The 16538-nt window shown below is 38.7% G+C and overlaps 1 protein-coding gene across 1 annotated transcript; it reads right to left on the bottom strand.

Moving 5' to 3' along the window:
• Positions 1–4576: 4576 nt before the first annotated feature.
• SYNJ2BP (synaptojanin 2 binding protein) lies at positions 4577–16253 on the bottom strand. Its single transcript, XM_021709728.1, has 3 exons — positions 16104–16253; positions 6963–7058; positions 4577–4981 (listed from the first exon to the last, which is right to left on the bottom strand). Exons 1-3 carry the CDS (start codon positions 16251–16253, stop codon positions 4841–4843), a joined length of 387 nt encoding a protein of 128 aa, XP_021565403.1. The 3' UTR covers positions 4577–4840.
• Between the last annotated feature and the right edge of the window lie 285 nt (positions 16254–16538).

Here is a 16538-nt window from a genome sequence, read left to right as displayed (position 1 = left end):
TTTTAACCAAAAACAGCATGACCCTGATTCTCACTCTCCCTATTTACCCAATCTCCCCCTGAGCGATGTTTTTTTATTTTTATTTTTCTCCAGCTAAAAAAAGTTCTCAAATGGAAACATTTTGCAGATGTGGAAGAGGTGAAACAAACAAAAGGCAGAAGCACTAAATGGCATCAAAATTGATGATTTCAAAAACTGTTTTGAGCAGTGGAAAAAGCATCTTGATAGGTGTATTGCATCAAACAGACAGCGCTTTGAAGGTGACTTAAGTTTAAACATGTAGGAATACACATTTAAAAAAAATAAACTCTGAGTTTTTTTTTGTGCTCCCCCCCGCCTCCCGTAAGTGCTGGTCTGTCTCTATCATGGGGCGAGAGGTGAGAGTTTCATAATTCAGTCTTCCAGGTAATGCTAGAAAAGTACTTTAACATCAGGATCACCCACAAACACTCCTCCACTTTTGTTGGTTTTCTGAGTCGGGGTCTCACTCTGTTACCCAGACTAGAGTGAAGTGGCATGATCACAGCTCACCGCAGCCTCAACCTGTTGGCCTCAGATGATCTCTCCAACTCAGCCTTGAAGTAGCTGGGACTAGAGACACATGCCACCACACCTGGCTAAATTTTCTTTTTGGAAGGTAAGAGGTCTCACTATGTTGCCCAGGCTGTATTCCTCCACTTTCATAGGCTGAGCTGTTTCAGCTTAGAGTCTCTATATCTTATCTATCTTTGTAACTTCAGCACCTAGCATATAATAGGCACTCATTAGCTAGCTGCTGAATGAAGCAAAAAAACCCCCTTATCTGTCCAAAGATAAATTTCCACTAAAACTTACTAGAACATCTTTATTGGCTCCACATGAAACTACATTAGCTCCACTTTCTCACATACTGTTATTTCTTTAAATATATTTTAATTGCATATTTATTTATACAACAATGTCCACCATAAAAAAATCTCTAGTTTATTAAAATTAGTCTCAGAAGAACTGATTGAATTTGATATCAGATTGAATCTTTCTCATATTGTTCTGTGGTATCTCCCAACTCCGATTATAATGCTTGCAATACCCTTTAGCTGTTCATAAAGTCTTCTGGGTTTTATTCAGGTCCAAAGAGGGAAGATGGAAGTAGAGACAAAAAGGAGAGCTTCAAGTCAAAACTCCCATGCTGATCAAGATATAAACATCAGACAGAGAGGTCACCTCTGCAAAAGACTATCTCTGTAGTTTAGTTAGCCTCTCTGAGACTTGATTTTTTTCATCTCTAAGGCAGATTTATCCTAGAATCTTTCTGGTTCCTTTTTAGCTTCAATACTCTACGATTTGGTTCTAATCTAATAATAGATGCACAAACTGAAACACTAATCATATATTTTGCTGGAGGCTGATCAGTCCTTACCAAATCAGGAATGAAAGAATGTTTTTCTTCTCACTTACAGCAGAACCTCAGAAAGCTAGGCGTTGAAAAAGCCCAAGTAAGCTTTTTAAAAATTTTGGCTGGAACAATGTCTTATGTTATTTAATAATTTAGACAGTGTCTAGGTTTAAATGCTATAGCATGTTCTCAACTGAGGCTGTACACTGGCATCATCTGATGAACTTTATTTTACTGTTGCCTGGGTCCCACCCCTAGAGGTTCCTAATTTGTCTGAGGTGCAGCCTGGGCATAAGGACTTAAACAAGCTCTCCAGGTGATCCTATCATAAGGGGACAATTACTGGCACAAAGCAATGAATCCTAAATGTTCTCACGAATCAGTCACCTGTAGGGATTACTGAAACACAGATTGCCAGGTGCTATGTCCAGAGTTTCTAGCAGGTCTGAGATAAAGCCCAAGAACTTGTTTTCTATTGAGTTCCCAGGTAATGCTGATGCTTTTGTTCAGAGACCTTGCTTTGAAAAGCACTACCAGTGAAGAAATAGCATTAGTACTGGCACCTGAAGTCCTTGGTTTAAATCCTGATTCTATTATTACCACCTATGTAATCTTAAAAAAGTAATTTATTCTTTCGTCTTTACTCTCCATCTAACAATATTTAGGTCTCAGAATTGTGACACACAAACAGTGTACCAGTCAGGGTCTGGTATAGTCCCTAGAATAGAATATACAACAAATATAAACCTTTTTTTCCCATTGTACATGGCTAGATGGTGCAATTAAGCTAAATCGACAACACAGAAGTTAAAAACTTCACAGGAAAAAAGACCAGACAATTGAAGCAAACAATATCTTATTAGAATTATAAATATAAAGTACAGAATGATAAATAAATGCTTTAAGTATAGGGTCTTAAAAATAACTGTTCAATTTCAAAACATTGACTATAACAATTTGGGTAGTACAAGCAAAAAACCAAAGAGGTTTCTTCCCTGCTTGCCAACTGTTTTACTTTATGTCTCTCAATGTCCTCTCAGGGTGAATGTTCACATCGAGGTGGATCCTGGGAGGCAAGCAGGTGTATTGTAGCAACCGCTGTATGTGCCTTCATAGATGGGAAGGCACCAGGGCTGTGCCCCCACAGTGTAGTGAGTTGAGGCAAGAACTGGGATACTGTCAGTGTTTCTCTGTAGAACCTACAGTGAGTCTCAAAGGTATGGAACAGTTCAGATTAAAAAGCATAAGCTATGTCAGGATCGTTTAAAGCAAGTTTCTCATTCAACCAGAGAGGCAAGGTCTTACTGGGCTTAAAAAAAAAAAAAAGAAAGAACAAGAGTTTTTCCCTTCCAATCTAGCCTGATGCCGTATGTGACAGCTTTTTTTTTCTGAATTCCTGGAAAAAAAAAAAAAGAAAAAGAAAAAAGTAATGGCTGTCAGTATATCTTCTTGTAAAACTGTGAGCTTCTCAGGGTTCTATTTGTCCCCTTCCTCCACGGAACCTTCTCAAATGCCCCAATTCTTTCATTTTTGTTGTCTGCAATATAAATCTGACTTCAACTTATATTGTCCTATGTGGCTAATTCCATTTTAGTGTTCTCTTCCCAAGTGAAACCCAAAAGCCCTTTAGGGATGGAGGGTATGCTTTTTACTTTTTTGTCTTGAAAAAGCTGATGTCCAAACAACTTTGTTTAATTACCAGATTGTCCACGCTAAAAACTGAATAGCTTGCCTGTAGGAAAATACTCAAAATCTTGCTGCAAAAATTAATGTAAGGCCTGCAGTATAGTCAGTATATTTGCGGAATGGAAGTGATTTCTTAAAGCCAGAAAATTCCCTCAGTTCAGCTATCCTTAGTGCTTAAAACCAACCTGAAATGAACACAACCAGGGTGGTTCCCACCTCAGCCACATCCCTGGTATTCCCTGGCCTCCACTTATCCATCTACTCCTTCCAGGTCCCATGAAACACCCACATTTCCCTAACACCAAAACTCTTTTCCTTCCTTTCTTTGCAAAATGGTTTGTTAATTAAAAGCCATACCCAGTGTGAAGTCTTTCAAAAATCTAGCAATCTAGGCCCTCTCATTTTATTTTTATTTTTTGAGTTGGAGTCTCACTCTGTCACCCAGACTGGAGTGCAGTAGCCGCTCCCAGCCACCACAGCCTTGACTTGCTGGGCTCTGGCTATCCTTCCGCCTCAGCCTTCCAAGTAGCTGGAACTACCGGCATGCACTACCATGCCCGGCTAATTTTTTGGTTTATTGTAGAGATGAGGTCTCGCCAAGTTGCCCAGGAGGGTCTTGAACCTGCAGGCTCAGGCAATCCATTCACCTCAGCCTCCCAAAGGCGCGGGATTACAGGCTGAGCCACCAAGCCTGGCTGGCCCTCTCATTTTAACAGAATCAGAAGCAGAGTTGATTTTGTGGCCATCTCGCCAGGGAGACAGGGTTTTCTCAGGTTTGCTTGTTACCAGAAACTGAAGAGATTTGTAGGTAGCTTGACAGGGTTCAGCGCTGCCTTGCAGTCAATGCTTCTATCCTTTAAGAGTATTTTTACTGGGGTGGTCTGACCCCTGACCATAGTCATTCCAGCTAGTCCTTTAACAGGACTGTGAGGTATCAAAAAGTCAGTTGGGTAGCCCAGGGATTGGCAAGATTTGCTTTTACACCTCAACGTGTTTTGAACAGATTGACTTGAGTAGAGTTGGATTATGGCAATTTACCTCAACTTCACCATAGTTATTAGAAGAAATATTGTTATTCTCAAATTTTTAATTAGTTGCTTCAGTTATTGTTTTAATACCCCAAATTGAACAACCTGTTTTAAATCTCCTTCCCTTGTTCCTACTACATATGCTCTGCAAGTATCTCTTTAAATGCTTCAGTTATGATCCTTTAGATCAGAAGCCTAGAAACCACAAAGTAGCCTTGTCACCTCTTTGATTCTGCATAGGCATCATCACTGTACTAGCATATATGCATATGCATGCTTTTAACAAAAAGTAAAAATGCTATTCTCATTCTCCTTTGTCTCAAACAGGCACACAGGTATGTAGTTAGAAATTAAATAAAGGCCACAAAAACTTCCCAAGGAAGATCATTAAGAAGAAAAATCCTCTCGTCCTCTAACATCACACAGCTGGTCTTTAAGACATGCCAACTAAGAAAAAAGGCATCACCACAGTGACAGGAAGACTGAATCTTTTCCTCTTTGGGTGGTAGCTGAATTTCTATTGGAAGTCCTAGTAAAACATATAACCCCTCATTTATTCTAAGCAAGTCTTTTCTTCACTTTCCTTCAAACAATACTTTTACTTTCTCATTCGAATACAAAGATTTGGAGACTGTGAAGGGTAAAGTTCGGGGTGGGTATCAGTCACTTTAAATCACATGTTGGCTATGCAGAGAGAGGGAGAATGGCTGGGGAGGAGGGTGAGAGAAACATATCTTCACTGGGAGCACTTTCAAAGTTGTTGCCGATATCTCATGAAGGCCCAGGCTGCTACCATGGTAAGGGCAAACACTGGCACCAGCACCATCAATATGGGAATACCACTTGGGTCCCCTTCACTTCGATGTCCTATAGGTCCATTCTGCATCTGTAACTGAAGGGAAAGAAAAATGTTAACTCTAGTGACATGTGTATTGACCACAACTGAAATGTTCAGGTTAATACCACCCAAGTCTCTAGACCACCTAAACCCATAATCCCCAAGCATCACCCAGCAGAAAAAGTCCTCTCTTTGGCCTGAGCTGATGCAACAGTGTCACAGAATCTTGGGAGAGAAAATAGGTCCGACAGGGAGGCATTCAACCTTGCTGTGCAACTGACCTAAAGGGCCCTTGAGGGCAAGTCAGGTAATTTCTTTCTGTTTCTGTACTGCCTCCTCCACCTCTCTATTTGTGTATCATATTAGGAAAATGAAGGCAAGAGATGAAACCTATGATCCTAGGGGGAACTTTGTTATTACTGGGTGGGAGGTGAAGGGGGGATTTTTCTGGAAAGGTTTACTTAGAAAGATTATTGATCATCAGAATACAATTAAGAGAGATCTGGGTAATGTCAACACAGGTACAACAACCTTTCTTGAAAATGCTTTCCAATTCCTAGAAGTCACCCACTCCCTTCTAAGATGGGGTCTTATCCTTCATCCCCTAGTTTGTAACACAGGACAGAGATAAAGGTGAACCCACATGGAACAGAGGTTATTTTTTAAAAGTAAAAAGAAATGATATCCTAGTGGTGGCAAATTTTCTATTGTCTAATGTTTCCTTTTAAGGCTGGATGGTCTTCATTTTAGTCATTTTGTTCAGGGTGATCCTTCTTATGGTCAACTCTTAATGGCTAACTTGAAATAATTATGGTGCCATCTTGCTTGAGTTAAATTTATCTTCCTCATTACAATTCATAAAACTCTAACCCTTCAACCTGCACAAACTACCATTATGCCTTCTCTTTTACCTCTGCATCTTTCAATCATTTGTTGATAAGATGTCCTGAGAGGCCATGCTAAAGAAGAAGACATGGTTTTTGGGGATAGGCCAATTCTCTGAGCAGGAGGGTCTGTTTTACTAGAAATTAATTATTTATAAATGTCTTCTAAAAAGTAAACACTGGAAGTCACTTCCCATGTACCTTCAAAAAGATCTGTAACCATATTTAAAGTACATACCTATACTTACTTGTCTTTATCTACTGCATAAATTATCCCATGATTTAGAGAGAAGAGCCAAGCCAGAGAAACAACTGGGACCAATACTGTCTCTTATCAACTTGTGTTCTAATCTATTACACCCAGATTCTTCTTGCAATCTTGGTTGTTTTCTCAGATCTCTTTCATGTTTTACCTTTTCTACTTTTCTAGTAGGTCCCCTGTCCTCTTAAGCCTCTAAATTCTTTCTCAGTCACTGAGTGAGGAAGAGTGCACCCATTTAAGGAGTAATTTTAAAGGCACACCAAACCTGCATTGTGAATACATTCAGAAATCCTCAGCACTGCAGGAGGAATTACTTCTACCCAGGCTCTCTTTCACATCATCCAAAGGATAAAATGCCAGGAAATAAGAAGCAGATACAGGAACAAGTGCTGCCTTTACTTAATTCTGATTTCCATCTCCTCTTCCACTAGAGCTCTCCTTTGAATACTAGAGCTCTGGTCAAAAGGATCACCAAGCTGGTAAGTGAAGAGTTTGTGGCAATGATAGGGAAAAACATACAGTGGGTATCAAAAAATTCACCCTCTTTGTAGTTAGAATTTTATAAATTGGTTTATAAATAAGTGTTCAAGGGCAGACATATGGTTCCTTTCCAACCAAAAAGTAAAATTGACCCTTTTTTCACCATCTATTTTCATTTGGTTGTCAAGCTTTACCTGTAAAGCATATTACCTTGAACCAGGGCTGGATTGCAAGCATACTATTAGAGATTTCCCTTGATGATAAGCAGAAGTACCGGGGACCGTTTCCTTTGACAGAGAAACTCTCCAGAAGAGAATAAAACTGACAAAAAAACAGCACTGAGGATGACAACAACCAGGTTTATTCACAAGATTGGTACAAGTGGTCTCTGGCTGCAAATGACACATACCCTGTGCTGCACTCTCAGGGACACAGCATATCCCGCGTTACGAAAGAGGTCTACAGCATCCTGGTGCAGCAGGTTCTTCAGGTCTTGGCCATTCACCTATCCAAACAGCAAGGAGAATAATAAGAAGACAGAAGGTTAACTTTCACAAGTCAACAATGTATTTTCATGTGGCCCAACTTTTAAATAACAAACTCCTTTAGAGCAAATTCCAAGGGCTAGGAATATGGGCGAAGTTACTTACAACTCTTACAACTTATTTCATTTTCAAAGCTACGTTTTTCTGGAACTCAAGTCCCACAGGTCATTTGAAGAGAACAGAGGTACAAATAAATACATAAAATCAAAAACAGACTTTCCATCTGCTTAGCTTCTCTACCTGTCTTGTTTTGACACATGGGATTCTGTTATTGTACCTGAATGTCTCCCATGAGCATGAGCCTGCTTCCCCACAGCTAACATGACCTTCCAGGCTACTATCCTATTCTTTATGTCTCTAATCCCTGGCATTGACAGCTGTAACTCTAGAAACATAACTCTAGGAAACTCACCTACAATTTACTTTGATGTGGTTCAAATTTACACTAACCCATTCTATTGGTCTTGCTCTGCAATGAAAAATTTCCCTTAATTCCATGGATACTCCTGTTTTCCTCAAATTTAGTAAAAACCATCTTTCCATGATGATACAAACCCTTAAAAAACATTTCAATGCAGATCACTGTTACCACTTAGAGGTGAGAGATGTGAAGGAATACTGCTACTGATACTTTTTGGTGTCAGGAATGACACTGGCCACAAATAATACCTATCTTCTGTTGCACTTAATGGCATAGCACAGCCCTTTTGTTGCAAGATCACACATCTTTTATACATCAACATCACCATCAACAGCAGCAAGAACATCCAATATATTGGATTAATTCTGTGCTTTACATACATTATTTAATTTAATTATCACAATAATCCTATGACACAGACAATATTTTTTATCTCCTTTCACAGATGAAGAAATTGACACTTAGCAAGATTACTGAGTGTAGGAGGTAGGGTTTTTAAGTAATGAAAGGTACAAGTACCCTTGCATTTCACTGTTCTTTCTGCACTATTAATCCTCCATCTTGATTTACCAACTATCCTCTGCTCAGTGGAAGCTCAAGCCATTGACTTATATCAACTCTCTCACCTTCCTTGTCACAATCTTCCTTCTCCAAGGTTCATAATCTTCCCTATATTCTATTTCCTACCAATATATCTGGTAAATGAATCTATGACCAGTTCTGCCTTACAGACTGTCTACCTTCTTAAATTAATAGTTTCCAGCTCCATTCTACTTGGTCACCAACTGACATAAATTTAGGCTTAAACGTCAGACATACTTCAGCTCTAAAATCTCAAACTCTTAAAAACTTGAGCCCAATTTCCACTCATTTCACACTTCCTATTATCCTCATCAGAGTCTTTAACTTTTTTTTATAGACTTTACTTGAGTCATCTAGGAGTTCCTGTTGCAATTTCAACAAAGCACTTGGTAAATCATTAGAATCCCTTGTCCTATGATCTGCTGTCATCTTTCCAGTCCCGGACAACTGACTGCATCTACTTTTTTTGCTATCATGGAGTTGAATAAAAGGGTACAGTCACACTCTCCACCATAGATCCATGCTAGCTGCCTCCAGCTCATCTGTAAAAACCCTTCTTATCTAATGAACTCCCTAATAAATTCTCAGTGGTAGTTGTTCCAGATCTTTTTCCACCATTGAACTCCAAGCTCAATTCTATTTCTCCCTTGAGATTCCTTTGCCTCATTTTTTGTGAGAATACTGAGAACTTCTCATAACCATGCTCTCCATTTTTTTCTCCCTCCTCCAAGTTTCTGTATATCCTCTTACTGCTACTTTCCCCTGGTCTCTGTGTTAGATCTACTGCCTGTGTCAAGGCCAAACCAGCCACTGATGCTCATGATCATATTTCTTCCAGCCTCCTTACAGAACTCACACAGTCACTTTCTCCTCTTGATTATCTTTCTCTGCCCCTTCTCAACTAAAATGATCACTTCTATAAAGAAATCAGCACAAATATTTCTTGGAATCCACTGTCATCCTCTTCCCATCTCCATTCCTCCTCCTTTCACTCCAAAAGTTGTTGAAACAACTGTTTGCATGCACTGCCAACACTTACTCAGCGTTCACCTTAATTCCCTTGTAATCTCATATTATACTGAGAGGAAAGAACATGTTCTCCTAAAACTCAGCTGTAACTTTCAATCACCAAATTCTATAGCCCCTTCTCAGTCTTCAGACCTCCCTCTTTCTTTTGTAATTTTTTCTTACCTTGGCTTATGACACTGAGGTCTTCTAGTTCTTAAATTATCCCTTTCCTGTTTCCTCTCCCCTTTCTTCCTTCTTAAGTTGAGTAAATGTTCTTAAATGTCAGTCTTCCCTCCTCTCTCCCATGATCAGCTTTCACAATTTCAACCATAATGTTTAAGACAACTCCCAAATTTGTATTACTATTTGTACTTCTGGATTTGCCAGTTTCCTGCTGGATGCCTATACTTAGATATTCTGCTATTCCCTAATTCAACATACCCAAAACTTTATTACTTCCCACAAAACCAGAAAATACACATCCTGACTTCTTTCTTATTGCCACTATCATTACCTCAGACAATTTTGATAATATTTTTAAACCTTCTCCATGCTGTCAACCCTCACATAAAAAATATTACCAATTCTGTAGTCCAACACCATAACTATGTCTCTCATATGGTATTTTCTTTCCTATTGTCTCTCTTTTTAGGCTGTTGATACTTTCTGACACACTATTCTCTAGGTCTGCCCCCATTCCAGACTACTCAGATACTATACCTCCAGATTAATCTTCTTAAAGTGGAACTGTTAGTACTACTTTACTGCTGAAAAATACAAAAACAACAAACTAGGGAACAAGAACAGCCCGATTTCTCATGCTGGCATGCAAAGTCTTCCAGAAAATTGTTCCAACATACCTTTTCAATGTAATCTCTCTGTACTCTTTTTCATATATCCTATGCTCTAGCTAAGTCACATGTTTTATGTCCCCTGATACTGGGACATAAAGCACATCCTTTACCTTCATAACTGTGCTCAAGCAATATATACCTACCAATCGAATGCCCTCTCCTTTAAAAGAATTATCTTTATCTTCCAGGATTGATCTTAAAAAGGATCAGTTCTGGTCAGGTTCGGTGGCTCAGTCTGTAATCCCAGCACTTTGGGAGGCCGAGGCAAGTGGATTGCCTGAGCCCACGGGTTTGAGAACAGCCCAGGAAACTTGGCGAGACCTCGTTCCCACAATAAATCAAAAATTAGCCGGGTGTGGTGATGCGAACCTGTAGTTCCGGCTACTTGGAAGGCTGAGGCGGAAGGATCACCGGAGCCCAGCAGGTTGACACTGGGGTGGCTGTGAGTGTGCCACTGTACTCCAGCCTGGGCGACGGATTGAGACTCCAACTCAAAAAAATAAAAAAAAAATACATGTATGTAGTTTCTGTTATAGGTCACACTTTAGAAGGTTTGAAAAACACGTGCCTACAGCAGTGGTTCTCAAACCTTATGACACAGACTCATTAGGGGAATGGTTACGATACAGATTTTAATTCTTTGGATCTGGGTAGGGTCCTGAGATCCTGCACTAGAACAAGCTCCCAGATTGTGGCCAAACTGCTGGTTCTTCAACTTTACTTTTAGAACCCAGAGCTACTCAGCTGAGTAATCCCAGAATTGCTAACCTACTTCAGCTTCCTTAACTCATTACATAATAAGTTGTATTGAACCTGAGATATGGCAGATTTGCAACATGCTAGAAAATTCTGTGACTCTGAATGTTCAGAGAATCAGGACGGTGTTGCTCTAGTTACTTGATGGGGAAACATCCCATTTTTTGCTTTAACTCTTGGCTATTAGCAGTCTTTAAAAATGTACTTCCTGATCGGACGTGGTGGCTCAATCCTATAATCCCAGCATTTTGGGAGGCTGAAGCGAGAGGACTGCCTGAGGTCAAGGGTTTGAGACCAGCCTGGGCAACTTGGTGAGACCTCATCTCTACAATAAATCAAAAAATAAGCCAGGCGTGGTAGTGCGTATCTGTAGTTCCAGCTACTTGGAAGGCTGAGGTGGGAGGATCATCTGAGCCAAGCAGGTTGAGCCTGTGGTAGTAGTGACTGTGCCACTGCACTCCAGCCTGGGCAACAGAGTGAGACTCCAACTCAAAAAAAAAAAAATTTAAAAATGTGCTTTCTATTTCCTGCCTTATGAAACAAGCTGAGTTAAAATTAGGCTTTATTGAAGATTAAGAATTTTGAATTGCCTCAGGATAATCTAAAACAGAAGTTCTGACTACAGAATTATATAAATGTAGATGTGGTGGCATAGGGAAAGAACAGGCTCAACTTAATGAGCACAGATCTTAGACTATACTCTGGATATTTTAATTTTTTACCAAGATCCTGAAATGAACCATATTTTTGGGGAGAGGGAGGAACTCTTTTTTCATCAAAGTTAAAAAAAATTGATTATCTAGATCCAATTAATCAAGCCCAACCAAAAAGTCAGCTTGCTATAATGGAGTTGTTAAATCATTGAACAACAAATTTATTAGACATTTACTCCGTGCTAGCTATAAGCCCAGGTGCTGGACATAGAGAGATGAGAAGACAAAGACTCCTCCCCAGAGGTATTTTATCTAAGTAATTCTGCTGTATATTTCAATGCCTCTGCAGCTGATTGGTTGTGGATTTCTTATAGTATATTACTTTACATTCTACTCTAAGCACTTGAAGATGCTGTATCTCAATGGGAATGGATCATTCCCATTGGTTTCTAAGCTAAGGGCAGTGACTATTCTTTCATTTTCTTTGTAACATTCCTTAGCACCTGGCATAGTGCTTTGAAGGCCATCAAGTACAAGAGCTGATAAGTGAGGATAAGTAGCCAATCTTTTATCCACCAAATAAAAAACTGTACTTAAACAAAATATGAAATCCAGCTGGCTAAATAGCCCAATCTGTGGCACTTTGTTGTATCAGGGGGAAGTTTGGTTAAAATGGAACATTCAAATGTGCAGTGTAATAACCAGTTATCATCACTCAGAGCTTCTTAAAAAATGTAGGATCGACTATTCTTGACTATCTACCTCCCTCTATTCAGGCAAACACACAGGAAAAATGAGAAGCCTACACAGTTTACTTTTTTTTTTTTTTTTAACAAAAATATAATTATCCCAAGTTCCATGGTAAGTTATTCCAATATTAAGCCATCCTTACCAATATACACACACCAGAAGCTATGGGTGAGGATTTTTACAGTCCTCATCTCAACTTCATGTATGCTCTTATGCTGGTAATATCCATTTTTATCTCGTGGTTGTCAGATGCCACATGGCCTTGAAAATCATTCACATTTGTTAGTTAAGAAGATAGATTCTAGATTCTCTCAAGTGATCATAAAAATAAAATTTCAGTTTTGATGAGATAGAGGAAACTACATAATAAATAATACAGTTATTTAATTTTAGAACTTGAAATCAAGACATTGTTTAGGGAGAATGAGAAGATTAATAGTCAATAATAACTCACAGGAAATTTATAGGTCACTATTAGTTATCTAAAATGGATATGTGCTAAGGAAGAGACACATTTTTAGTTTAATTATTTAGCAAAAGTTACTAGAAAAAATGGGGCATATTATAAAAAAAAACCCATGTGAGAAGTCCATAAAAACTAAATGGGAATATAAGTAATACATAAGTTAGCATCATTTTACAGTCTTCAAAGCCAGTAATACATGAATACTTAAGTACATTTAATGGTTGTGGCCTAACAGTTCACTTAAGGACAGAGAGGGAAAAGGATGTCGTGGGTGAGTGAAGCGCCAGAGGCTGTTTCATAATATTTCTTAAGGAATGAGATCTAGAAAGAAGGACTGTGGAGCAAACTTTTGAAGGGCAATTGGAAGTCAAGGAATGTAGGCCTAGATAGAATTGGCAGGATATGGTGCCTTTCCTCCTGTGTATGCTTCATCCTTTTTCTTTCCCCCTGTATGTCTTCTGTCTTTCCTTCCATAGCATTTCCCTTCTCTTCTTTTGCATGCTTTTCCTTAATTGGCTGAAATAGAAATATATCATTCTTTGCAATACATCTTCCAAATCTTTGTAATACTGAATGTCGTGTATGTATACATACATATATATGTAATATTTCTTATATTTTGATAAAGTAAAATTCTCTTGCTATAAATTTAGACATCTACTTTTTTCTTCATTGACATTTATGTCCCACCATTTACCACTGCCCCCAGCCCTTTTTTAAAATTTGAGAGGCTTTCCAATAATTTATTTTCTCTGTGAAACAGTGACCCCCATAAGGTTCCTCATCTCAGCTGTCTACCTCCTTCCATTCAGGCAAACACACAGGAAAAATGAGAAGCCTAGAGAGTTTACTTTTTTTTTGTTAGCAAAAATAAAATTGTCCCAAGTTCCACGGTACCTATTCCAATATCAAGCCATCCTCACTAACATATACACCCAAGGAATTCTTTCACATTGAGGTTTATGTTCTTTTTTTCTCTCTAATTCTACCTTTTTTAGAAAGACTAATTTCAGTTTTTATATGGAACCATACATACAACCTACTATTAATTCACTAAGCAACTTTCTCTTTAGAATAACTAATCCTAACATCTCAGTTATCTTTCAGGAGACAGTATAGTACACTGTTAAGAACAGAGGCTCTGAATTCAGACAGACCAAAGTTTTAGGCCCCTGCCACTTATTAGTTGTGCGGCCCTGTGCAAGCTGACTGCCTTCAAGCCTCAATTCTTTCAGCTGCAATATGGACATAATAATCATACCCACCTCACTGGGTTACTATAATATTAAACAAGATAAGTTTAAGGTTCTTAGCATGCTACTTGACATTTAGTGCTCAAAAACTTCTCACTACAGTATTTTCATGTTGCAAACATCCATGTTTAACCAAAGCTTTTCAAATAATATAGCCCTCTTCTTTCTCTTCTTAATCCCTTTACTACTCTAGTTCTTCTTCATCCACAAAGCCTAGGCTCCAGTGTTCTGACCATAATGTGATGTAAAATATTAAACTGCATAGATTCTAACATGCTATATACTTTAACAACCCACTCTCAATTTTTCCTTACTGTACCACTGCCAAGTTGATTCCTACTTTAAGAATGTCTTTCTCCTATGAGCTATAGGAAATAATCTGCTTCTAAACTTTTCACACTCCTTTTGAGTTGAAAGGTAGATTATCACTGTTTCTATTTCACAGATTAATAAATAGAGGCTAGGAGAAGCTTAAGGGACTGAAGAGATGCACAACAGTCAGTGAGAAGGCCTGAAACACTGCCTTCCATGATACTATAATTTATATTATAGACCAGTTAGGATATATTCTTAATAAATATTCTTGAGTTAATTTAGGTGCTCTAATAGTTAACTGTTCTGACTTTCTTTCTTTTGGGGGGACTATTGGAGTCATAAAGTCTTCTTGAAGAAGCATTCAGAACCACAGAGCTGAGCCTGATCACTCAAATACTCAGATGGTGAATGAAGATTAAAGTCCTCTCTTTTCATTTCTGTGTAGCTGTGCCTTCATGTACTGTTACCAAATGGGCCGGATGGCAGAGAAGTGTTCAATAAGCTAGCAACTAGGAGGAATGGGGAAGTTCATACATATGACCTTTAACTGTGTATCAACTGAACTACATGAGAAGTAAATCGAAGGGGGAAATTCAAAATAAAATTGTAATAACAGATGTCTTTTAAGAGATAAACCTAACTAATTTTGAAGGAAGAGTCAAAATCAGCTCTCTAAGATTAATACTTAATTCTTGTCTGTCTTTATTAACTTATTTCAATATTTTCCCTACCTACCCTCCTGCCCTATTCAATTCATAAGAGAAAACAGGAAATAGTTTTCTCCTCTTCAGATCATGGAACTATGGCCCATCTGGCAAAGAAGGTAGAAGCTTTTGCCATAAGAAGATCTTCCCTAGTTGAAATTTCCTTTTAAGTCTAAGCTTTTGAAGCCAACTCTCCCAAGAATATTCCAAATAAATAATATCTCACCTCCTCGACACTTCTCCTTTCTTTATACCAATCATAACTTGTACTGTTATAAAAGTAATATGTTGGCCATCTTCAGCTAGCCCTGACGGTTAATTAAAAAACATTCTATAGAATGATTATCTCTAAGCTGTATTCCTCGCTAAGCCACATGAGTATAGTAGTGCTACTATAGCCAATGGCAGTAAACAGAAAAATAGAGACGGAATTATATTTTGTATTTTAAAATTCTTATTTGTCTGAACTCTGATTTAAGGCTTCTTCTAATTTATGATAAGACCTGGGGCCTTATGGGCCCATATTTATCAGTAAATCTTTCTAGGTTTACCTGAATTTCTTGACTTGTTCATTTGTTAAATATATACTCAACACTGTGCTAGGGTACAAAAGGTTAAAGACCCTGTCCCTGCTCTTGATGAAATTCCAGAAAAAAAATAAAATAATGATCATACAGTAAATGTCTTAGTAGAGAATGAAATGGGAACACAGTATACAGGTATTCAAATCAAACTGCAATCCAATTTTTCATCTTAATAATGGGTGAAAAGGGCTCTGAGTCTGAAATGAACACTTAATTCCAACCTTCCTTGTGTCTTTTGAAGTTACTGTATATTCAATTATGAAGGGCTGATATCTGCCCAAAGAAAGACTTACTTATTAGTGTTTAATCAACAAAAGGAGGTGATAAAATAATGGAAGAAAGACAAAAATTGTGGGCTTCAAATCTCTTTTCCCCATACCAATCCCTTACTACTTCCTGCTTTGTGTTTTTTGAACTTGGGCAAGTAATTTCACATTCTGGGCTTACTTTTCCTTGTCTGCAAGTAAGGATAATATTATCCTCCATACCCAATGACAGGGCTGAAAAGGATGACTGATCAAGGCTCCTCCCACTCAAATCTACAATCTGAATATTTCCAGATCCGAAAAGGCAGGCAGGAACTTTCCGAAGGGTCTAAGGGTAAGGACCTAGGGTCTGGGGAGCAAAGGACAGTGAAGGAGGCCGAAGCCAGTTCTCACCGAGAGGATCTTATCACCCTCCTGGAGCCGCCCATCCAGGGCCGCAGCCCCATTCTCTTTGATGCGGCTGACGTAGATGCCACTGTCGTTGGAGATATACTGCTGATCTGTCCCACCGACGATGTTGAAGCCCAGCCCTGAGAAAATCATGGAGGAGTGAAAGAGACGGGGGCGAAGAAGAAGAAAGATATTAGAGAGGAAGAGGAGAGAGAGAAGAAAGGCCTAGTGAGGATGAGAGGCTGGCGAATCAGACTGTGATGTAGAGCTGGTGGACAGTCATGGAGCAAGGTCAGTAATATTACCAACACAGGTCAAGAGTACCTAGAGCTGCCCACTCAGATTAGGCAAGGCTAAAATTACAAACATAGTGTTCTACATGGTTTGTTGAATATACAAAAATAAAAAATCTATGTAGAACTTAGTTAAAGGATAATG

The sequence above is a fragment of the Carlito syrichta genome, unplaced genomic scaffold, assembly GCF_000164805.1.
Source record: "Carlito syrichta isolate Samal-C Ts95f unplaced genomic scaffold, Tarsius_syrichta-2.0.1 Scaffold278355, whole genome shotgun sequence".
In the NCBI taxonomy this organism is placed as follows: Eukaryota; Metazoa; Chordata; class Mammalia; order Primates; family Tarsiidae; genus Carlito; species Carlito syrichta.
Note: the sequence above shows the minus strand (reverse complement) of the source record. Positions and strands in the feature narration are given on the sequence as shown.

Bases quoted from the DNA above. Each gene is read 5' to 3' on its own strand.
- SYNJ2BP (XM_021709728.1), bottom strand. From the start codon at position 16,253: ATGATTTTCTCAGGGCTGGGCTTCAACATCGTCGGTGGGACAGATCAG. The intron at 7,059-16,103 runs GTGAGAACTGGC...CTGTTTGGATAG, and splicing joins AGGGTGATAAGATCCTCTCG to GTGAATGGCCAAGACCTGAA. The intron at 4,982-6,962 runs GTATGTGTCATT...CTTTCCCTTCAG, and splicing joins CCCTGAGAGTGCAGCACAGG to TTACAGATGCAGAATGGACC.